The sequence below is a fragment of the Cinclus cinclus genome, chromosome 16, assembly GCF_963662255.1.
Source record: "Cinclus cinclus chromosome 16, bCinCin1.1, whole genome shotgun sequence".
NCBI classification, from domain to species: domain Eukaryota; kingdom Metazoa; phylum Chordata; class Aves; order Passeriformes; family Cinclidae; genus Cinclus; species Cinclus cinclus.
Window position 1 is genome coordinate 7,042,354 of NC_085061.1, and position 24,791 is coordinate 7,067,144.

At 37.5% G+C, this 24,791-nt stretch overlaps 1 protein-coding gene across 2 annotated transcripts in view; it reads right to left on the reverse strand.

Moving 5' to 3' along the window:
* CYTH3 (cytohesin 3) overlaps window positions 1–24,791 on the reverse strand; it is a 47,038-nt gene that overhangs the window by 18,760 nt on the left and 3,487 nt on the right. For both annotated transcript variants that reach the window (XM_062503447.1, XM_062503448.1), the window contains exons 2-4: window positions 3,470–3,552; window positions 2,845–2,909; window positions 2,363–2,429 (exon numbers count right to left, since the gene is read on the reverse strand). In XM_062503447.1, coding sequence (XP_062359431.1) covers window positions 2,363–2,429; window positions 2,845–2,909; window positions 3,470–3,552 — 215 coding nt within the window. The remainder of the gene's footprint in view (window positions 1–2,362; window positions 2,430–2,844; window positions 2,910–3,469; window positions 3,553–24,791) is intronic.

Sequence of the window (24,791 nt, forward strand, 5' to 3'; positions counted from 1 at the left end):
AACAGACTAATCTGAATAGGTTTTTTGAAGTTCTACAAGTTACTGATAATGGACATGACTTGAAGTATGGAAAATAAATTTCTGTGCACAGAAGCAGACATTTTACCATACTGCAAAAAGCAATTTAATTTTCCTTTTCCTGGATTTTTAAAAAAAATTATTCCTAAGATGTTGAAGAACCAGAAGTCAGACAGGAAAAGTAATTTGTCTGGGACAACAACTACCTACAGCATCTGGAATAAATGGCAAAATAGGCCAAGCAAACCCCCATCACCTCCTACACTATCTTTTGTCTTGATGCAAATTTTCTTTCCGTAGACTGACAGGAGACAGATGACAGCTGTACTAGTTTAACTTACACAAAAGTCATGGCTACAGACATTTTCCATATTCACTACAAATATTGCATGGATTTTTTTTTTTCATCACTGCAATGAAATCTGCTTTGAATTTCATCGCTTTTACAGTAACTCGATTATAAATTCTGCAGTTATTTAAACCCTGCCTTTGTCACAGAGCGTTCATTTCCTGGGCCCAACACAGGCAGTACCAACTTCAGCACAGCAAGTCTCCAGCACGAATTTGTCTCTGCACAGGGATTCTTGAATTGTTTTACAAACTTTACCATTACAACCATTCCCACACGAATGGGAAAATCCAAATCCAAACCCCCAGGTACATCATCATGGAACAAACATAAAACAAACCTATTTTCAGAGGGGGTAAGGGGGAATTGCTCTACGCACACAAAAATGTGTATTCAAATAGAAGTGATGAAAGAAAATTACTCACTGTGCTCCTGCTAATATGAAAACATGAGACCTCTGCTGCCTGCTTTTAAAGGAGGAAACTTTCTGGGGTCAACCCAAGTATTATTACCCCAGTTCTTGGGCATTCATAAATCCAGAGACCTTTTTCCCTCCTATTCCTGAATTAAAAACATCCTTTTCCCAGTGAGCCCCATTTTTTCCCAGCACCAGAAGGATGTATACTTCAGCTGTCTGTAACCTAACACAGCATTTGCAAACAACACCATGATCCAGCCTCAGAGCATACAGCTACTGCAGCCACCACTGATCACAGGCATTATTAAGAAATTACTACTCTAAGTCTGCTCACCACATTTAAATTATGTTACAGTAGCAACGTGGCCACAGCATTTATTTACAGAAATAATTTCATCCAGCAAGGACCATAACAAGAAACAGTTAATACTGGAATGAAAGCATCTGACATCATCTGTGACTTTGCCACAAACTTCCAGGACTTGAAAGAGCTAGAGGACCACAGGAAACTACCAGGATATTTGGGGGTATCTGCCCTCAACAGAACAGAAGTTAAGCAGTCACCAAAATGGAAAATAAAAATAAAAGATATGGTCAATGGTTTAGAAAGTGTTCTTGCACTTGAGAATTTCTGGCAAACTGGAAACAGCTTGAAGAACAGAAGCCACTACTGTACTCAGAACATTTCAGAAAAGCCACCAAAATGTAAATGAACTCAACACAACTGGAAAGAAATCATGTCAAAAACACAAAAAAACAAATGCTAAATGATTTCCAAAAAGATCTTGAAGAACACTCTTCACAAATTCAAAATGGACTCTCAATTATGAACAATAGAAGACAATAAAACACAGCAAAAGGTCAAACGTGTCAAAGAAGCTCTTTTAAATATTGCAGAGGAGGTGTGTAAGAGAATGTGCAGGTCCCTAAATTTTCCAGAAAATTAACAACTATTTAAGAAACACAGAGGCACTTCAGAAAAACTGCATTACTCCCCTGCTACAGGCAGAGCATATCTCTTGAAACTGGTAACCAAGCTTGTACAAGTCAGATGGGAACACATCTGTAAGTATGTATGTATATACAAAAATACAGATGTTCACATATGACTTTTTCAGAAACAGGCTTTAGATAACCAAATATAAAAGTCTGCACGAGAACAAATTAAAAAATATGACAAAGGTATTTTGAAAGATAAAAACAGGACAGCATTAAAGAAGCATGACCTCACTAACAACCATGTATCAAAAAATCATTTCATTATATTTGACATCTCAACAGAGAACACCTCTATCGGGTACAAAGCAAGCCAGGTCAATCAATACCTGGCATATTTGGTTGTTGATAAGTAACCTCCATTATTGAGGGTTTGTTTGAGTGAAAGAAGCACGCAACTGGCACCTGACCTGATGGCTGCTTCCAATTTAATCCTCTGCTCAGTGTGTTACAGGACATGCAAGTAAGGCCTAAATATTATCAGAAATATTTCTTAAAAAAAAAAAAACATACAAGTATTTGTCACAGATTGTACTACAAGCAGAAACTTGATTCCTGACAAGTGAAAAAAAATTCTCTACCTTCTTTGGGTCCATGTTGAATTTCTTCCTTCCCATGGCTATTTGCTTATTTCTTTGTGTAGTTTTGCTACATACGGAGACAAAGAAGAAACAACAGCACTTACCAAGCACTCTTTTACAAAAAGACTTCTGGATGAACTTTTGTGTTTTGCTACTTTGTATATTCTACTACAAAAATCAACACGTTCACTTTCTGTAATGGAGAAAATTATGATGCTATTTTCAACTCCTTTAAATGACTGCAGCTTCAGAGACCCATATCCTCATCAACTGGACAGTAAAATATTACACTCTATCCAACATATTCTCTATGCAAATAAATGACATGCCTGCATGGGATGAAGTCAGGCTCTAGAACAGACTAAATAAAGGTAATAAAATCCATTATTTGTTTAGCAAGGGAAAGGTATTTTCACTTGCTGTTCCTGGAAGACCCATTCCAAGGTCTTACTGAATCATGTCCATATGTTGGCATTACTTACCTTTCTTCCACACTAGTCAGATTATCAATTTCAGTCATAACCTCAGCAATTTCAAATTTTAATCTCTGCCAAAAGAAGGAATGACAATACATTAATCTGCATTAGAACATATTTTGAAATCATCTATCATACAATAATAGGATCAATTAGATTTTATTTTCTAATATTTGTGATTCACCTGAAGAAAAGTGAACAATCTTAGGGCTTACTTAGATATTTAAAGATTTGATCACAACTGAAAGACTGTTAAACACATGACCCTGCATTCTCAGTGTGTGCTCATGCCAGAGCACCAAGACCAAGCTGCTATTATCAATCCATAGGATTTCTTTACCCACATTTCTCACTCACTATCCTGGATGCAAATCTGCTATTTAATGAGGTTTTGACTATAGAAATCAAATGTGGACATCTGCATATATCGCATCACATAAATTCAGAAGTTAATATTTTTAAAAGCACACATATGATGCATAAATCCTTTTAGCTATCAGGAGTATTTCAATTAAGTCCTTTATATGCTTTTAAAACCATTACCTGAAATTCATATTTATGTTTGCAGCTTAGGTCTGTAACTTAATCTACTGAAGGAATCTTCTAAGGATCTTTATAGTAAGCCAATTACCTCAATATCATCAATCAGTTCTTTTTTCCTGCGACGAATATTTAAAAGCTCTTCTCTTTCTTCCATGGAGAGGTCATCAGGCACTGGAATGGAGCAAAATGTACAATTTTTTAGCATTTTCAAACATACCTCATCATCACAAAAAACTTAATAAACTGATTAGGAAAAATAAGCTTATATGAAACATCAGGACATTTTTTTTAACATAATTTTCAGGAAATAAACCCAAAACAAATAAATACAAACAACACAAATGAAACATAAATCTAATATATTTGTAATCTGCTTTATAAAAATCCTAAGTAAGGTAACTGAATGAATGACTATGGGAAGAATTTATCTTTTAAAAGAAAAACAGCCAATCAAAGGAATCTTGCTATCACATGATGTGGCAAGATTTGGGTCTACAGCTTAATTGCCAAATTCAAGTCAGATATAATTCTATTATATCAGTAATATACCAAAATTCTTCATATAAATTAATTATTACTCAGAAGATATTACCATCTTTCAGAGAAAAAAAGCCAAATAATAGCCAATGCTATAGCCAAGGTGTGTATCCTGGTGCTGACTTCAGGCATCCCCTAATGCCAGCAGTGCCCCTTCATTTGGGTGCTTTGGAGAGAGAGATACAGACAGGTACAACCCAACAAACACCCCTAACACCAAATACCTCCCAGCAGCAGGACACACAAATACAACAGCAGAATCAGTTATCTAACACAAACATGGGCTTTGCAGGACATCATTTAGGTGAGTCTGTAGTATTTGGGCATTTCAGGTCTCTTCTTGTCCATGCTAAATCAAATATATGAGCCTGCTGATAAAAATCAGTTGCTACTGAGGACACAAATGTTTGTCTGTCACTCATCCTACTCTCACCCTGTGTGTGTCTGTCTGACAATCAGCAAACACCAAAAATCATTAGCATAAAACCGTTGCTTTTCTTGAACAATCAGATGTTCCCCATCAAGAATTTCTTTGGATAGAGATTACTTCTGTTCATTTGTACAGCACTAGACACCAACCACAAATATACACTTCCTGTGCACCAATCCTATAAGAACAGTTCTAATGCTACCCACTTCTCTGGAAATCACTTCTTAATTATGGAACAGCTTTTCCTGCCAGCTCAGTAAAATGGAACCACAAAAATAATTAATAAGGTATGTAATTGCAGCACACAACAAATGTAGTCATTTGGGATGGTCAAGGGCACTGCTTTATGTCCTATACACACATGAAGAAACTATACACACAAAGAAAAGTTCAGCTTGAGAGGAGAGTTTTAAACACACATTTGGAATGGAGCTTCTGCTTGAATCCTAATAATGAAATATATTGATTATTTCAACATCCAGTGGTTAAGCTCCTTTCCTTTTAGGATCCGAACCATTACAAAATTCAAATGGCGACAGACCTTGTTAGACATGAAGTAATTATGGCAAATGATTTCATTTAACTACTCCAGATACAAACATGATTAAATTACTTTCAGTTTAGGAAATTACTGTCTTCTGTTGAACAAATACCAGACTTCAATATGTTTACCTGCTTATTCTGTTCATCTCATCAGAAAGCCTGACTACACACACTATATACATTAACACACCACAAATATTCCAACTAGTTAACTAGTGCTAGTTAACTGAGAACTAATCAAAAAAAATAATACTGCTACCCAATGTTCATTATAAAAAAAAAGGCAAACCATATATAATCATTCTCTTAGTTAGGAAGCACAGTCTGATATCCTTAAAGCATTTATGCAGTACTGTAGACAAAATTACACTGCAGCTTTACAGTAGCAGTATTAGTGAGAGATGCTAAATTTTTAACTCTCTGCTGCAGCAAGACAGTTTGGTAACTCTCACCTTCGCTGGCGATGGAAATACTAATCAAACCTCAAACAGAAAATCATCAGGAAGCAATAAATATTTACAATTCATAGACAGTGTTGCTTTTTCTTCAAGATGAGTTACAAAACCTCTGGATTAGCCACTACCACAAACCATTCCCAAATCTACACAGAACTGAGTGGTACTGCAACATATTCTCCCTTACTCTAGTATGCAGTGATGTCTCCTTTGGACAGACTTAGAATATCTGAAACCAGTGAAATTAATTTTTTTGAATCAACATGAATTGTAACAGTGTTCTGTGCTCGAGTAACCCACCAAAAAAAAGTCAAACACCTCAGTGCTTTTTAAAACAGTACCCACATACTGTGTGCTGTATTTTCCTCTCCTCTGATCACAGCCACAGTAGAGACAAGCCTCACAATATAATTAATGATGCTGTTGAACAGAAAGGAAAAAAGCTAAATGGAGTCAGACTACATTTTGCATTAGGAAATAACATCAAGTATTTATCTGCCAGATACAAGACAAGCAGTCTGCTGGAAAAGAAGATTCTGCACTTGGAGAGCACTTAGATAAAACCGGACATTAATGCAACATCTTTAAACAACGATATTTAAATATCAGAGCCAAAATATTTCAGTATCTTTTGACAAGAATGGAAGAGTCAGGATATAATTGAGTGGGAGCTGCAGTACTGTTTTACTCCTGGAAACTCTTGGTATAGACAGCATTTTCCTTTCCCTCACTCTACCAGCACAGAGAAGGGATGACTGACTCACCAGGATCACTCCCAAGTGCACTGTCCTGTAGTCACATGAATTGGCCTCTGTGTGATACTGAAGATGTTTGCCTCATTATCACCCTTCTACTGGTTGTCTATCACCGCCTCCCTTCTCCAGTGCTGCTCCTCATGCTGTAGATGTATCGGTGGGAAAATCAATGCACCAAAAAAAGGTTTCTGAAGAGATTTCATGTGGCATTACAGCCTAGAAGGTGCCTGCTCCAGGAGGCTGTGTGACTTTGGATGGCTACTGTCCCTGCTGTTTCAACTCTGTGTCTTAAAACAAAGGCTAACAGTATTTCTGTATTTCAATTAAGGCTTCTGAAATATTAACAGGAGGGCAACACACATTGGTGGATTAAAACATCTTTACAGTCCTAAGCAAACATTGTAGACAGGTGATAAGAGATGATCTGCTCTGGCAAGACCCCTCCCAAGGCCACCCTTCTGCCTCCAGCAAACACTTATTTTTCAACCCTGTGTTCACATAATCCTCTACACAGAACAACTCACGGAGCACATATCATGCATTTGTTCTATAAAACAAGTTTTCTAGCTGTCCTCTCTGAGTCACTTCTGTTTTTTTTTTTTTTCCTTTCACCAATCTAAACATGAGGTAGACAGGATAGGAAGAGTTAGCATGAGAATTTAATACTGAAAAAGCACAAAAGCATTTCAGCAAAGTGAACAAGCTACAGCATTCTTTTATGCTATCTTCTAATCTTTAAATAAAGACAATGTTCTAATGTAAGTAATTTCTGTGAAATCTTTTATCTTACAGGGAGAACATTTCCTTTTTCTTGAGCTTCAGGTAGTAAATAGAAAGTCAATATACTATTGATATTTCATTTATGATGGAACACAGTTGTTGAAAATACTAATTATATTCTTGGCCAAACAGAAAGAAACACACAATACCATATATGTTTCAATACTACTCCTATTACCAACAGAAAAAAATAGAAGAATATTTAATATATTCCAACATAGCCTATAGAATTCAATCCCTGTAACTGAACTATATGTACCTGAACATTCTGTAAAGCAACACTGAACGGAACACACTTTTAATACAGTTCTGTTTACTATACTGCGTTAGGGAAAACAAACAAATTGCACCCAGAAATCAGTGTATTGTGCATCAGTTCTGATGTCACTTGGTTAAATAATTCTCCACTACGGACAGCCCAAGTACAATATTGAAAGAAGAGCATTATCACACAACTCTCAATATGAAGCATTTTTAAGATAGCAAGTACCAAAAACCCCAAAACTTTTAGAGACTGAGAAAGAACTGCAGATCAGGTTACAAAGAAAAGTTCCCACAGGTTAGTGAAAACCAGGAGCAAATCCCATAATAGGGAACAGAAACCTAGTACTTTCCAAGTCCATAATCATGATACCTTCCTCTTTTTCAGTGGTAAAATTTAAATCTTTTCCAGCTCTCCAGTGGTATTAGAAGTAAAACTCCTGTGTTTAACTTTGACTGGCCTTTTAAGATCCAGTCACCAGCCAAAGTCTAAAGCAATCTCACCTGACCCCTTTAACTGACTTTAGAGTTCAGTCTCTCAAGAAGTCACAGTGAAATATCCAAAACCAGCAGAAAGCAAACATCTAACAATATCTAACACAGACAAAACACTAATTCTGTAACCCCACTTACAAAGCAATACAACACCCTGACTCTCATTGCTCTGCTAACTTCTTGGTTTCATAAAGATAAACATTTTCCTTCTTCTGTGTCAGTCCCAAATTAGTGGTCTTCAGTATTTACATTCCAAGCAAAGAACAATTAGATGGAATTTAATTTTGCTGCAGTTGAAACATCTTGCAAGTGTAAAGATAGTTACACAATGCAAGGCTTAAGCTAAACAAACCTTTCCTCACCCATACACAAAATGGGTAGACATGTTTCTTCTGGCCTTTAAAATAATATACATTCATCTCTGAGAACAAATCTGATTGTCTCAAGAACATTTGCCTCAACGGACATTCTCAGGCTATTCTCTCTTCCTTTCCTGCTACATGCTCCCCTTTTTAAAAACATGGTTACAGGAACATTTTCCAGCTTTCAGACAAGATGTATAAACAATGCTCCAAACCACTTGTGGCTATTAAAAATTCCATAGGAGTTTTTGTAGGAGGACATCCTTCTGAATAGATTCACTTCACAGTGTAGAAACAAATTGTATCTACATTAAATTCCATCATTAAAACCAGCTGGATTTGGCTGCTTCCTTAACTACCTCTTAACTACCTCACTATGTGAATCTGCCGTTCAGGCACTGCTGAGCATGTTCCAGCATAGGAGCAATGACACTTACATTAAGAGGGGAAATAATCCTGTACACAATATCCTTTCACACACAAAAAAATCACCAGTTGCTGGTATGAGGAATCTAGGACAGAATTCATGGCTTGCAGAGTTATTTTGAGTTTTCAATCACAAGGGACTCTGTGGCCAGAAATCACATTAGTGGCCAAACCCAGCAAAGAACCTCCAACGCACATCCATCATGCTCATTGTTTAGCTGCTGGAAATCACACCATTACAAGATGTTCCTGAAAACACTTTTTTCCCTAGGATGAGGACATATTTTGCAGGAAAGTTAAAGATATTATAATGTTGTGCTTCTAGTAGAGGGGGGGGGGGGGGAAATGACCTAAAAATATTAACACTACTACCACAAAAATATTTTTTTTTCAGAAATTTAGAGGAAATAGTTTCCCTCTGATCTGCTACACCTTCGACATGTTTTCCTTTTACTTCTGCTGCAAATGGTACACATTTGTGTAGGTTTTTTTAAAACAGACAAAAGCATAAAAAATTGGAAATATGAAATACATTTTTGTTATATAGAAAAGATCCAGCGGGGTGACAGTACCATCAAGCGTGAAATCATCTTGTGTAAAAAACAAACAAACAGTATTTCTTATAATCCATAGGCAAGACTGTATTTTTGTTCTGGCCAGAAACAGCCCTACATAATTTGTTAATGTGTTAGCGTCTCTAGTCAAGCAGAAATTAGGCAGTTGCAAAGTTGTGCAAAATCAGGGTCCTGATAACACTGATTTGGAGGGAAGGGAAATTTTACCTGCCTCCCAAAATCCATCTTGTTTCAGATATCACAGAACCCCTGCCATAGTACCTCTAAATGTTTCTGCCTCTGGAGTAGAAAAGGAAGAGGAGTCAGCAGCAGCAGCTGTGTCTTTACAAACTGTGTGCAGAGAACACAGACAGCTGGGCAGGGAACAGGGAGTGTAAAGGCTTCCCAGAGCTCTCGCATGAGCTGCTAATCCTGCCCGGGAGCGATGAGCTGCCCTTCTTAACTGCACCAAAGCACAAAGAGGTGCTTTACAGCAACTTCCACATCTTCACCTTCCTATACACACATACCCACGGATACCGGAGAGGCACCTCCCTTGCTTTTTAGCTCCTAATTAGGCCTCTGACAGATACTGGCCATTAGAAAGCAGGGTGTGTTTAAGTTAATGAGTATTTCCTTTTTACTGCCCTTTATTTTCATGAGCAGGCAATTGAATGTCATGATTACATTATATTTGCCTGCTTTAACTCAATAGTGTGTCTTATTTCAACGTTTTTATGTGTTTCCATTAGGAAACCAAGTGTTTTGCTGCAACTAAATAAAAGAACCACTTTCAGCCACATAAAGGAGCATGACCTGGGGAGAAAGAAGAAAAAACCCACAAGGAGAAGGTCTGAGCAGGATTTCACAGGTAACGAGTTGGTACCTGCCCCTCTGTGTTCCTGCACTGCTTTTGCCATTCGATGCCTGGACCCTGTTTTTCCCGAGTTGATTTTTTCCCCCCAGTTCAGCAGGACAAATGGTTTCACCAAGGGACCACAGAATTGCCCAAGACAACAGGCACGGCAGAAATCCCTGGCAGCACAAAGTTACAGGGGACAGCAACCCACTTGAGGTCAGCCATCCCTAAAACCCGCTTAGCTCAGCCCCAAAACCCCACCCTTACAGGCTCTATTCTCTAAATACTAAAAGTAGTTCAACCTGATATTAATAATAGATAAGCATGGATTTCCTTTCAGAAGCATTTTTCTTTTGAAGTCATTCTACTCTTGCTTCAAGATCACAAGATGCTTCTAGGCCAACTTTTCTTTCTAAAATATGTAAATACAAATTACTGAATATGAAAAGAAAGCTGAGTTCAACTTAACATTCTAAGTCTCTTACCCAAATACATTAATACTTGCATTAATAATATAAAGTGTTAAAATATGCATATCCATGCATATTTAAGAAGTGCAGAAAAAAATTCTGCCAGCTAATGCGGAAATTAAAAAGGAAGATGTTGGCCACTCTGCAGTGGTGTGTATTTCAGAGAGGGCCATGAAGAGATTAGCACAGATACAGGAAACACTATCCAACATAACATGTGCCTTCATCAGCATAAGTTACCAATTACTATTCAGGAATTCTGGTGAATCACCACTCTGATTTCGGTGTTCCAGCTACGCACTGTCAACACTATCACATCTCCACATCACAGTCCCCTTCCAACACGGAGAACAGTAACATCCAACTAACGAGGGACAAATGCAATGCTGAGCTGTGCCTAGCACTGTAAGTAAAAATGCACAATCTGGGACTGTCCTGCTGGCTTAGGGACAGCAGGGCATTTATACTGCCTTAAAATTTGCTTACTCTGCTTTCAGCTTTTTAACAAAATGATTGCATCTGATTTATTTTCTGCACAGCAAATAATGACGAAGGGTGACCAGAATCAGCTTTTTGTAGTAATTCCACCATTATAAATACACATATCACTCTTCCAAAATGAAGTGGCCTCAAGCCTTTTCTTTACACTGCATCAGACCAACAAAATACTATCAAACAGAAACAATTTTTCCCCCCTCCTCATTATGCATGCTGCAAGGCAGAATCTCACTGATAAATAATTTTGGGAAAGCTCAGTAATAATTTTCTCTCTGTGGAGCATTTGTATGTGCAAAACTGGAGAAACAAATGGGGAACTTATGTAGTGCCACAGCTGAAATCAAACAAATTTTCTCTGATGTTTGCATTTGAAAGCCTTTCCTTGGAGTACATTATATTTATAGTATGCATTAACACAAATTTAGTCTTTAAAGAGTGAAAGTCTGCAAATTCTGAATTTCTTTTGTACACTTTCATGGCAAGATTCAGGTCAAAAAAATTTAGCACCCCCTGAGGAAGAGAATGATCCAGCAATAACACATGGGGAGACCACGGATAACAGCTGATAGCACATTATGTACCTACTTGCAATGCAGAACAACAGCCACTTTTCAAGTGGGAGTTTTGGGAAGGAAATCAGGCCTCCCTCTCAACACTATCTAGGAGGTGAAAGGAACAGATCACCATGCCAACTATGCACAGCATACCTAAGTGGCACATTAGAGATATCATGTCTTTAGCTGAAACCCTTCATTCACTACAGAGCAAAGGAAGGACAGCAAAAGAGCAGTGGATTTTGCTTGCCTGCAGCAAAATAAGAAAATCCTGAAATTAAAATGTGTAGATGCAAAATAGCTTTCCAGAAGTAAGATCTTTCAAGCCACACAATAGAAGCAGCATGTACCTTTTAATTTGGGGCATTTATGGGTTTGCCCATTACAACTGTAGCGTATTACTAGACAGAATTATACAAAAAATCTGATGGAAAGGGACTGTATGGTCCCATGACTAATTTCTATGGCAACACAGCTCACTTCCGACTGAGCCAAGCATACAGACAACACTGAAAGGTATTAAAAAACACTTTAAGCAACTCTGGATGACCAGCACAGGAGAATGACCTGCTCAGATTGCTGATGGAAAATGGGTGGAACAAGTGGGAGCCTATACAGATTAGGAAGCTGGACTGCCTGAAGTACTGCAGCCACTGCTCAGGATTTGGTTCTGTGGTCACTTGAGCATGTTTGGGAGGACTCCCAGCAGCTCTGTAGAGTGTGAGGTAAATCTTAAACTACTGACAGGAGAAGAGCAAATACCCCTGACAGCTTCTGTTCCTTGTCAGTCAGGACAGGACTCTTTCTCCCAACCATCCCAAGGAGTATGTGTGGATCAAAAGAAAAGCAGGGACACTTCATCTCTCATTGGTACATGGCTCCTGTAGTCCCTGTGAACAACTAGAGTAACCATGCATGTCCTGCTGCCAATCTAGAATTCTTTCAGCTCCAGGATCCAAGCAACTCAGACCAAGGATGGAACAACTCCTCCTGAAAGCAGAGATCATTTAAAAACATTCTATGTGAGGAAGAGGCAAACAAAAACACTGATTCCTTCAGCTTTTGAAATGGTATGAGAAGGAAAAAAGAATAAGACTGCTAGTGGTATATTTCAGCTTTATCCTTACAGAAGGGCTGTGTTTCCCCAGTCACCCTGAATTACAGGGAAGAGGAAGTGGTTGGCTGGCAGGTACCTACATTTTTTCCTAGCATAGACCTTTGGAAAATAGACTTGAAAGGCAAACACACCAGAGTAGTAGCAGACATTCCTGTCAGATCCATTTCGAGAAGCAGCACGGAAAATTGACAGGAATGTCGCTGAGCAGCTGCAGGGGGGTCCTGGAGACCTGGTGGTCAGCCACCAGCAACAGCCCCAAATTCTGCTCAATATTCAGGCACAGCTCATCAGACCCACTGTGCTCCCAGCAAAACAGCTGGGGCTCAGACAGGCTTTCTGTCACAAATTTCCAGTAACATCTACTCTTGGCAATGAAGGATCTGCTCACAGCACTGCACTCATTACTGAAGAGCTTTAGCCATTACTTAGGACTGCCGGCTGCTTCTAAAACACACAATCCAATTTTCAGAAAAAGCACGGCAAAGTTTATATTTTCCCTTCCCCCATCCCTGCCTGACACAGTTCTGGAGTTAGACTTCAGAACAGTATTTATTGCAGAAGTTTTCTACTTATTCGTTTTCCAAGATGGGTTGCACACTGGAGGAGGTGGAGCAACTTCTGGATTTGAAAGCAATCTCCCTTCCCTGAGGAATGTCTCCAAAGGCAGCTACAGAGTGCCACACAGGACTGCTCATCTAGCAAGTAACTGCTTGAGCAGTGTTTATATTCATCCAAAACAAGACAGATTCCAGGATGCACAACTCTGTTCATAATGTTATGTCCGACGTTGTGTAAGCCTTTTAAATTCCTGCAGTCTCATCCAAAAAAAGAAACCGTGATACCTGCTATGGAAACCACCGAGCTGCAGTGCTTGGAGAGAAATGCACTACAGATAATACAGCGTCTTGCTGCTTGGCTATCCAAGGCTTGAATTGCTCCAGTTTCTTAATATTACATCAACAGGCCCATTGGTCACGTTGTCTTAAGTCTGAGAGGGCACGCAGAGAGCTGGGAATTTACTCACAGATTTGCTGGTGAAGGAATAGCAAAGCTTTGTTTAAGACTGTGAAGCATTTTCAGATTCCTCAGAAGAGTATACACAGCTTTTGTGAATTGCCGGTTGCCATCACACCATGAAACAATTAGTTTGACAGGTCACTAATTCAGATATAAAAGAGCTTTCTATCTGGCCCACTGAAAACAAGTCTGTTGGATGGATCCATTTACCATAAGGTCAAACTCCCAGTCCCTCATTCTTTGCTTGGCAAAAGACCATCAGCAGTCATACCAAATCTGCTTCACCATACTTCCAAAATAGAGCCCATTCAACATCTGCTGAAACTCTTCTAAGTACAGATATAAGTTATAGGTGACTAAAAGAAACATTTTTCAAACTCCAGGCAGACTTCCTGGCATTCTGATCAAAAACTCATTTGAATAAATACATTCTTCCTATTTAAACTTTCCCCAACTGTTTCAACTAAATCCGCTGAAATATTACATTGCCCTTTCTAAGCTGTTTTCTCTGCTCCTTACTGGCAAAATCACTGCATTCCTTCAAGAGATCAGTGAAAAATAATCTGAACACATAATCTTTTGTACTTTATTTTCAAGTAACTTAGTCATTTTTCTCAGCTAAGTACCTAACAAGAAAAAAATCATTTCCATACAACTTCAAAGACCTAAGCAATTTAGTTTTGTTACTCTCAGTGTCTGAGATTCAGAATCTTCCCTGAAAATGTAAGCAACTAACTGGGATTCAACCCTCAATCTCGTTTTTAAATCTACCAGCAGCCACTGCTACTATAATAAACATTTTTTCTAATATTTCCACTTCATTGTGTCATGCCCAAATACAAAAGACTTTTGTTGACTAGGAAACAATTAAGTAGGACTATATATTTTAGTTCTGCTACCCCTCAATATGGCACAAAAGGTAACAATAAAAGATATCACTTCCTAAACAGGTAAAACCTATAGCAGATCCTGATTTTTTCACCTGCAGACACCAGTTCCATTGACAGTGTGGTCAGATGTAGCCTCTGCTAAACATCTTTGCAAAGAGGTAGTGCCTTCAGAGCAGTGCTCTACCTGGCACAAGCTTTCATTATACAAAGACAAACTTTGTGTAAGACTGAAAAAATCTGGCTCATATTAACATACTTGCAATTATCCTAAATTTGCCTTAGGGCAACCAGAAATACCAAGCTCTAACTTCTGTTAAGCAGTCTGTAGCAACAGTGTCTGCAGCTCCACCAACATAGCTCACATACTGAACAGTGGGAAAACTTATCAGTGGGAAAACTTATTAGTACAGCTCAGAAATACTTCTGTGTATCACAGACACGGACAGTGCAGCAGCGAGTACAAAACACCTTCATTGTTTTAACGATTTCTTGAACACTGAAAGAAGTGGTTGGTAATAAAAGCAGTGGCACTATTAAGGCTATACTTTCATCCCCAATAATTCCAACACACATACGCAAAGGCAGCAGTCTACAGTCCACTTGAAAATCATACAAAAATTACTTCTAAAAGATTCTTTAGTCATAGTATCTATTCTACCTTTTCTAAATATCTTAAAGTGGATCTTGAAACTTTGTTGAAGCAGTTGAAGCTCAAGCAGAACACCCAATCACCATACTCAACTGACCCTGCAGATGTTCTACCAGGATCTCCAAATTCAGCTTCTCCAGAAGCTGTTCCTGAAAGATTACATTGTGACACTTTAAAAAGAAAGGTCAACAAAAATAAGGTTTAACAATTTTTAATCAGGCTATTAGATTCCAGTAGATCTGACTGCAAGTACTGTCATGAAGGTCACAACTGATAAGACAACTGGAAGCATCTTATTTTTCTTTTTTTTGCATTCTTTCACATTCTTTGTGCCTCAAAACAAAGTCTTAACATAAAGAACCTCAAAGCATAATTAATTATGAACTAACTAACAATGCAAGTCTATACATCCTGCATTATAGTATCTAAGAACTTACAAAAATAAAACCTTATCATAAATTTTCCATTTTAAAATTGGCCAAATTGGCCACTAATGAAATCTAGAAATATTTTATATTGATTTAATGATGATGTACATGCTTTCACTAAACCCTGCAGTATGCAACTTTGCACGGCACTCATAATATGCTCGTACTAAATAGATGACATATTTTCCATTAGAAACAGCAGCAATGGAAAATGACAACTTATACAGACCCAAAGAATATAATAATGACATTGTTCACTAATGCCTGCCACCACTGTTAGCTCTAAACCAGAAAGTCTCAAGAGGAAGCTAGATATAGTAGCAGAAGCTGATGAACTTCCAGCTGTAAGGGGGTGGGAGAGAAAGGAAGCAGACTGATTAGTTGAATAGATTTATTGTATGCACATATTCTATGCTAAAACCCTGTATCTACTTCAACATACATTTTTTTGAGTCATTTGACTGTTCACAATTCAAATACAGGAAAATGCTATCAGACTAACATGTGCTGTTCAGCAGGAAACCCTTTCTTAAAAATGTAAAATGAGGTAGTGAAAAGCCAAAACTTTGCTAGAATTGTTGTACTATTATTTTGCCAATGTGAGAAGGACCTTTTAATGTTCTCCCATCACATTAGAAAATCATCTCCTAAGTCCATATGAGCACCAGAGAAAGACACAATACAGCAATAGTTGCAGTGCAGTGTTCTCTCCCTATCCAAGATGCAAGACATTATCATACCACTTTCTTCAACTTAGCTGGCAGATTTTATTCTTAGGCCACAAATATTTCCTTTACATTCCTTATAATGTGTCATTAATACAGCCAAAACATCCTAAAGAAAATCTGTAAGTCAATTTTCTAGTTCTAGCTGCTGTATCTTAATGGTCTTTGACACTGGCAGAGTCTACATAAAACCAATTTTGAAAAATGCACTGGAAGAGGACCTGCACTTTAAGAAAACAATTAACTGAGAGATTCCTTTAGGATCTTCACAATTCATATAAAGATCATAGCCTCTAGAAATCGGGATAAAAGAACTCTGACTACCATTCTTACTAAACAAGAACAAAATGCAATACTGGTTATTTAATCCCTGCAAATGTAAAAAAAAAAAAAAAAAAAGTAAAGTGAATTATTTGCATGGTATTCATTTAAAATATTGTATGTAAGTAAAAGAAGGACATCACAGATGTTTCTGCATTGCAATTGGTTTGTGTTAGAAGTGTTCTCCCTTCAAAGCACAGCATTTGTCCACATTTCATTTCTACTCTGAAGCCAAAGATTAGCTCCTACTTGCCCAGGAAGGAAAATAAGTTGTTGTTGCTGTTTTATTCTAGCAATGAGGGGCAAAGTGCCAGGCTATTCCACAGCCAACAGACCCACCATAAATCTATTTTTCTTTTTCCTCAAAAAAAATTATTAATATCAACAACCAATTAAGGAACATGGAAAGAAATGCAGAATCCAGATTATATCTGAGACAGTAATTATGTTTTAAAATTCACCTCACGGTCAGTATTGATGGATATAACTTACAGTATTAAGTATCTTTCAGTCAACCAGGACTTATAATTGGTATCCTATTGTTATTAAACTTCTGAAATTAGACTAGTGTAATTACAAACTGATTGAGTAATGACATTCAAAATTAAAGGCTTGGAGTAACTGTAAACGAACTCTAAAATGTAGGCAACTATTTGATAGACTCCTGGGCAAGTTAAGTTCAGAATGAAGACTTGGAAAGGAAGTAGATACCTAAAAGAATTGGAAGCACCAAATATACCAAAGGCAAATCAAATTCAATAGAAAAATATCAGGCTTCTCCCCTTCTTACATCCTTAGGTTCTATAAAACTAAAATTAGCAAAACACAGCATAAGTGAAATGAGTAAACCCAAACCTGTTCATCTACTCCATGCTGTAGCATTACATACTGCACCAATACTGTAAAGAGTAAAGAGACCAAAACTTGTACTGTGGATGAGAAAACAGCATCTTCTTCCATTAAGTAATTCGAAAGAACAGGCACCCTCCCATTCCAACCAGTTAACTTCATTTCTGTTTAAAAAATTAACCAAAACCTTGCAGATGACTTAAAGTCTACAGCAAAATCTGAAGGCGTTTAAGTATTTCAGGATGGCATTTATGGCAGAGTTCTGAAATGGATACTCCTAGTTCCTGTTGCTTTTACTGGAATACTTCTATGGAGAGTCACTTTTTTCCCACCCTACCCTTTTCCTTTACTGAATTTCCACACAATAACTTAGATCTGACCATCACCGGACATCTGAACAACAATAAAAAAAAGTTACAGCTGGATCCTGTATTAGTCCCAGCTGGGCAGGATCTTCAGAAAACAGAACAGCCAATAGGAAAACAGTAGGAGAATTTCTTTTAGCAGCTTACCTTCAAATAAATTGTTATTTTCATATGCTACTACAACAAACTACTTTACTACTCAATGCAAAAGATGTTATTCTTCCTACTTTTCACATCATTTCTAAAGAAAAAAAAAAAAACTTAAAAAAATTTAAAACTTCCCTCTTCAAAAACTTCTACTACAAAATGCCAGAAAATAATCATCTCCATATGCTCTTTCAAGTCTAACATACCACAACGGATTGATCTGCCAAGTCCACCCACCCACAGGCTCTATAAACTTGAGAGTATTATTTGTATTTAATTTGGATTACCAATTTCATCTAACCTTTCCCCTTCATAACACATGTTACTTTTTTAGGCTTACTACTCAGGTAGAAGATACAAAAGGAATATAAGTTTTCAGCAGAGTAAGAACAATAAGATAACGCATATTCTCTTTACTTTGAATATCAGTGAATTCACAGCGGAAGGACTTAAACCAGCATTTTTTATATGTTTGTTCTTATCACCTAATCTTTTAAAACATTCATGTGATACTATGTCATTTATTGGTACAAGACCAAGACTAAACATTGCAGTCTTTCCAGCTTACATTGCACAAAATGAGAGTGAAGAAAGTTGCATGTATTCTTATTTAAAAAAAAAAAAATACTGGGAGTGGGGAAACTTCCGCTCAGATATTTAAAAAAAGAAAGTTACTATATTTAATGCACAAAAATCCACTTCCTATAGCCAAAAAAATAATCAGCTCCATATGCTCCATTCATCTATCCTTGTTAAAACATGTACAGCAAACTGAAATGTCAGCTGCCTAGAAAGGCTGATCACACATAATACACAGAATACAGGTTTAAGATTCAGCCTGAAATTCCCACAATTCTGAGATTACAGAATTAATCAGCAATATCTACACAAAGAACAAGCTACTCACATACACCTGGAAATTTCTAATCTCTCCTTTCTGTGACTGCAAATGTTTTCCAAGACAAAAGAGCTAATTCCCTAAACTCTGGCTAGCCTTGGCTACCAGTTTCAGCTTCCAGTTATGAAATGGTTACTCTGCAAACTGCAGATCAGGGATAGCAGCACAACTGATAAGAGATAGTAGGAACACAAGCACAGATACTCTCTCTGTCCCCAGATGAATGTTGGATGCTGCTTTAAAATGCTGCTACTACATAATATGATCATTTTAATGACCAAAAGGGTATAGTAGATCAAAACTGAATAGCAGAAGAGGAAGTTAAATAAAAGGTCTGTTAAGTAACACAGTTACTTTTGAGTCTGTGAATATATACTTCCACAATGAGGACTACCCATTTATGCATTTACATGACAGATACCAAATGCAAAGTGAGTTTTCCCCAATTAGCATACACCACGTTTACAAAATACAACACTAAAGCAAGGATTATTTCAGCCTCATAAGGGCTCTTTAAGGCAAACATGAAATGCTTGTTTTGGGTGGGTATCAGGCAGAACCCTTTCACCTAAAAGAAAAAAGAATTAAAAAATAGAACCAAAAAAATGAAAAATCTAAAGGGAGAACCCCAAAGCAGTAGTGAGATGCAGTGAAGTCCAGGGATCTATTCACAGATCTGCTACAAGGAATCATCAGCACACAGGGTCTGCATATAGCAGCTCCTGCCTGGAACAGAGCCAGAGGAGCACTGCACCAGTACAAGAGAGGAGTCAGGTCCTTCTGGTCTCCAGAAGGACTGAGCATGGTCCTGTGCAGGACCCAGCCCTTGTCCTGAAAGCATGAGAAGTTTCATGGTCAGAGAACACATTTAACTTGCAAAGCTCTTCCCAGGGAATGGAGTTTCTCCCTAACACAGACACCATCTTTTCTTATGGCCACTGAGGTTTAACCTCAACTTCCTGGGAAAAAAAACTTTCCTTCACACCCCCTGGCTGGACAGTTACAACAGTGAAACAAAAACAAGCAGCAGCTTTACAAATTCAAAAATTTCATTTGAAAGTGGTCAATTTTGTATTCAGAGTACATGGCCTGGTGGGAAAAATTCCTGCTCTGTGCAACAGAGTGACTGGGCAGGAAGTTCATTAGGACAAACTTATTTGAGTAAGAAAGACAAAAAAAACAAAAAACAAAAAACCAAAACAACCTTACTTGGAATCTGACTGCTGAATATAAAAAAACCACTGCCTCAAGCAACCATAATTCCTTATTTTACAGTAACTAATGCAATTACAAATACCCCTTTTGAGAATTCTCCCTCTCTTGTAAGCAAGGCAATGGATCTGTTTGTGTCAGAATTTGATTCTACAGACAACACTGACTGTGAGCTAAACAAGGCCCTTATTAAGGAACATGGTATTTAACACATGAAAGCAAAAATGGAACAGCAAATAGACTCTTGAACACTTGGAATTTAACAAAAAACAGCATCAATAATATTTTTCAATATGAATCAGATATTAAAAAATTAAAATCTGCATTCTAGAAGTTACACTAATGAGGCAGTTGTATAAAAAACTTAGAGGTGACTCATGAAGAGATTACATCTCACAGCTCCTCTTAGAGAAAACAGTGTGAGGCAATTCCCTTACTTGCATATGCTAATTTTTTCAGCCTTTTTTTGTGCATGCATGTGTGTGAAAACAAGAGTGAGCACAAGAGACATTGGCCACATTTGTTTCCCTACCCATCAGCTCCTTCCCAAGTACACCTTGCACAGCACTCAATTTCCATCTAATTTGACTGAGTAGATGATGTTCCTACAAGCTGTGTGAGAACAAGCAGCTGGATAGAAGAACCACCAAAACTAATTCCCACAGTTACTGTTAGCCTTTTCCATACCCTGAGATCAACAGACTCACAGTTCCTCATTTTCACACAGCTTTTTTCTTTTGTTAAGACACTCAACGTATTTCACTTAAAAATCAACACTGGTTTCTATTCTTTTATCAAGAGCTTACATCAAAAAATCCAACCAACCCCTTGGGCGTGACAAGAAAAGCTAGATCTGAATTCAGATTCAACTTGCACAAATGGACTCATCCTAGATTCTTGTTGAAGAATTTTCTTATGGAAATTCAGAAGAATTGTTAGTAAAATCAATACAATATATCCTCATTGGGACAATTTCCATTATGCTGCTAAATAACAGAATCAGTTTCAATTCTTCCATACACCTGGCATAAGATAACTATTTCTTTTTATTATAAACGCCTGAAAATGTGGCTAATCACTAAAACCACACTAAGAAGGCCAAGCTGTTGAAAAATTAAATCCTAGATGAGATTATCATTTAGATTTCCCAAGGTTCCAGCATGCAACACTTCCTGTTACCTCCATGAGATCCTACAGGATTTGTCAAACACATTTTTTCCCTAAGAAATACTAGATAACATTCGTGTTTGCCTTTCAATGTGTCAAGTTTGACTGGAAACCCTATCCACTGATATCACACCTATTTAAAAGCAGGTATCAGAAATTCAATGAAATTTTGGAAGCAGCTATGTATCACTTTACTTTCCTTAAACTTTGTATTAGTAAATAATGTGCTTAAAGAACCTCAGAAATTAATGAAATAAATGTGACACAGATGTTCACAAAAAAAAAAAAAAAAAAGAAGCGAGAGAGAACAAGAATGTTTTTACTTCATAGCAACCAAATAGGTCAAGCCATTTCCTTCTGCAGGCAAATCTCAGAGGACCACAAAACACATGGTTTTCTAGCAGATTTTGTATGTCTATCCCACTAAGAGGAAACACTGCTGTCCAAAAAAATTTGCAATACTAAGTTTTCCCATGAAATTGTTGAAATTAAAAACAAGGAAGTCATAGGCAATTAAAACTCATTTGCTAGATGTTAAAATTATACACATGACATAAATAGACTCTTACTACCTCATACACCTTTCCTGTACAGTATATTGCTCTAAAAGAAGGCACAGTGAAGAATTCAGAAATGCCAACAGCACATCTGTTCACACAACTTCTCCTTTGCTTCTATAAAACAAAGTAAAACACCACATGTTCTTCACTTCCCTGGGATCCCTGCCTCACAAGTCTATACATTGACAGGTTTTCCTAACAATCCAGCTGCTAAGGATTTATTTTTATCCTCTGTGAATGAAGCACATGGTCACTAGGTTCAGGCTCCTCACTAAAATTAGTGCAATCCTTTTGTACATGCTTAAGTACTCGTGACTTACAGGGAGACAAAGTGAAGAAGAAATCATTAACTATCACATTATTTTTAAAAGAAGGAAAAAATCCATATAGATTCAATCAATTGTCACAAAATACTAACCTGTGTGCTAGCTGGTCCCATGCAGATGTCTACAGAAAATATGATCCCATAACCAGATTAAATCTGTTTGTGCATTCAAATAGGAAAATTAATATTGGATAGAACATAACTTATTTCTTAAGAATGTCAATACTATTGCATTGCCCTTTCACTGCTGTTTTTATTACAACTTCTCTACAGACTGTTTTTTAAGAAGCAATATATTATAACATCTCACTATTTACTTGTCAATAACCACTCAGGATGCCAGCATGTGTCCAAAGACATCAAAAAGAGGAAGTGGGTGGAAACAACATTAAGAGCTCTGTTTCAGACTCATTAAGCTTAAGATGACAATTACACAATCTTAAGATGTCAAACAAGCCAACATTTTAGCTGGGACAGATGGTATTGGATGCAGAGCACACAGAGTATATGCTGTGAGTTGATAGTTCCACTCTTATTTGCAAATTTCGTTATCCAGAAACAAGATGTAGAGAGGAAGAGAGCATTAAAGCAAGCACAGAGTCCTGCAAATCTTCACCTAAAATGTTGGAAGTGGAAAGATAATCTTCCAAATGAAAAAGCAAGTAAGACAGGAAGAGAAGGAGAGAACAGACCAAGGAAAAAAAAAAAAAAAGGCAAGATTTCAAAAAGAAAAATATAGTAAACAGTACTAGAGGCAGCTGGCAGTACAAAGAGGAGGAAGAGAATGTACTGAGTACAAGGGGTCAGTACAAGTGTGGAAAAGACCTAGGATAAACCTCAAGGAGATACTCTTGAATTCAGAGATGGACTGCAAACAGCTTGTTCAATGACTTCCAGCAAGGAAAGGAGAGGAGTGGTAGCTCAAATGTTGGCCTTGGAGTCAAAAAAGGGGTGTATAAAGAATGAGACTAATCCATTTTCCATATTTGAATGAGGCAAAAGATTGCAGCAGGTAGGATAGAGCTACAGTTTAAGTGGAACACTTCAAAGCTTTTCAAACCTTTATTGCACTAGGAAAAGAGAGACTTACAGGACAAAAAGACAAGAAACAGAATCACAGAATGGTTTGGGTTGAAAGGGACCTCAAAGCTCTTTTCATTCTATCCCCCTGCCATGGCAGGGACACCTTCCACTATCCCAGACTGCTCCAAGCCCCATCCAACCTGGCCTTGGACACTGCCAGGCATGGGGCAGACACAGTTTCTCCAGGAAATCTGTGCCAGTGTCTAACCACACTCACACTGAACAACCTCTTCCTAAAATCTGATCTAAATCCACCCTCTTTCAGTTTAAAGCCATTACCGCTCATCCTATCACCACATACTCTTGTAAAAGGAAGAAAATGGAGGAAAGCCATTTTTTTCATTTTCCCCTTGAAAAAGCATTCAAAAATCATAAAAAGAAAGAAGCAATAAACATGATGGATTGAAAAATTTGAGGTAAACTGCAGAATACATCTTAAAAACCACTGTGTAGTCTCACCTTCTGCAGCCCTTCAATTGGAAAGCTCTTGGAACTCCAATTTCCAAGTGATATTTATTAAAAGACTGCAATATCCATTTGATAACAGTGGCCCACAGGAAGCCCACTTTCATGTGGCTATTACTGTGATTCCCAGCTGCTGTTCTGCAAAATACACTCTGCTCCTGCCTGTAAATCCTACAGCTTTCCTTCCCAGCTGCAACAGTAAAGACAGATGCTGTTACATGCACACTGCTCCCCTAAATCCACAGCGTGCTTACATTGCTGAGCATATCACCAAATACCATTATGTAACAATACATCAAGTTTGGCAACCAACCACCTCTGGAAACACTTAACAGCAAAAATTTCACATTTTCTTCCAAGTCACAGCTAAAAATATCAAACATTAGGCTAAGTAAAACCTAACAAGTTACTGCAACAAAGAAGCACATTTTCCGACACCACCAAAAATAACTAATATGTACAACATAATTGATAATACTTTATTATGACATTTTTTACTGCCACGATAACAGATTAAACAAATTTGGGCTAAAAATTAAGATCCTACTGAGCTGACAGGTAATCCAAAGAAATACGAGATTAGTTTAGCATGAAGAAATATCTGTTCAGCAAAGAAGACTTAGCATGCAGCTCTGCTGGCTGGCAAAAGAACACAAAAAACTAAACTACATAAATAGACTATCTCTGTATCTGCTCTTTTTCACACCCTAGAACCAAGCTGAGTGGTAAGTAAAACACTCAGGTGCATTTTTATATTCTTGGGATTTCCTCAAAGTGCTATTTAAAATGGCAAGCCCTCCTCTGAAGGACTTTTGGGACAACTTAACTACTGGTACAAGTTATCTGCTTTGATGAGTAGGAAGTGAAACATATTTACTGTTCTTCTGTGCTAAAAAACATTTGTTTGTAATAAAAGAAACTCACAAGAAAACATGCAGAATTAGTCTTAAATGCAAAGCAAATGTCTATAACTATGAGGAGGTTTCATGGACTCTGGTATCTTTAAGGTTCATCTTCGAAAGATATTACAACGTGGAAAGAAGAGATGAGGCCACTCACACCAAAACGTATTAATATATACTTTTAATCAGTTTTAAAAACTTTTTTCTAAGAAAAATCGGGATCATTTGTTACATCTAGCAGCTTTTACCTATTAGTAGGTAACTGCTTTGCCCTGCAGAAGAATAGAAGTCATCCTGCTAAGTCTGGTTTG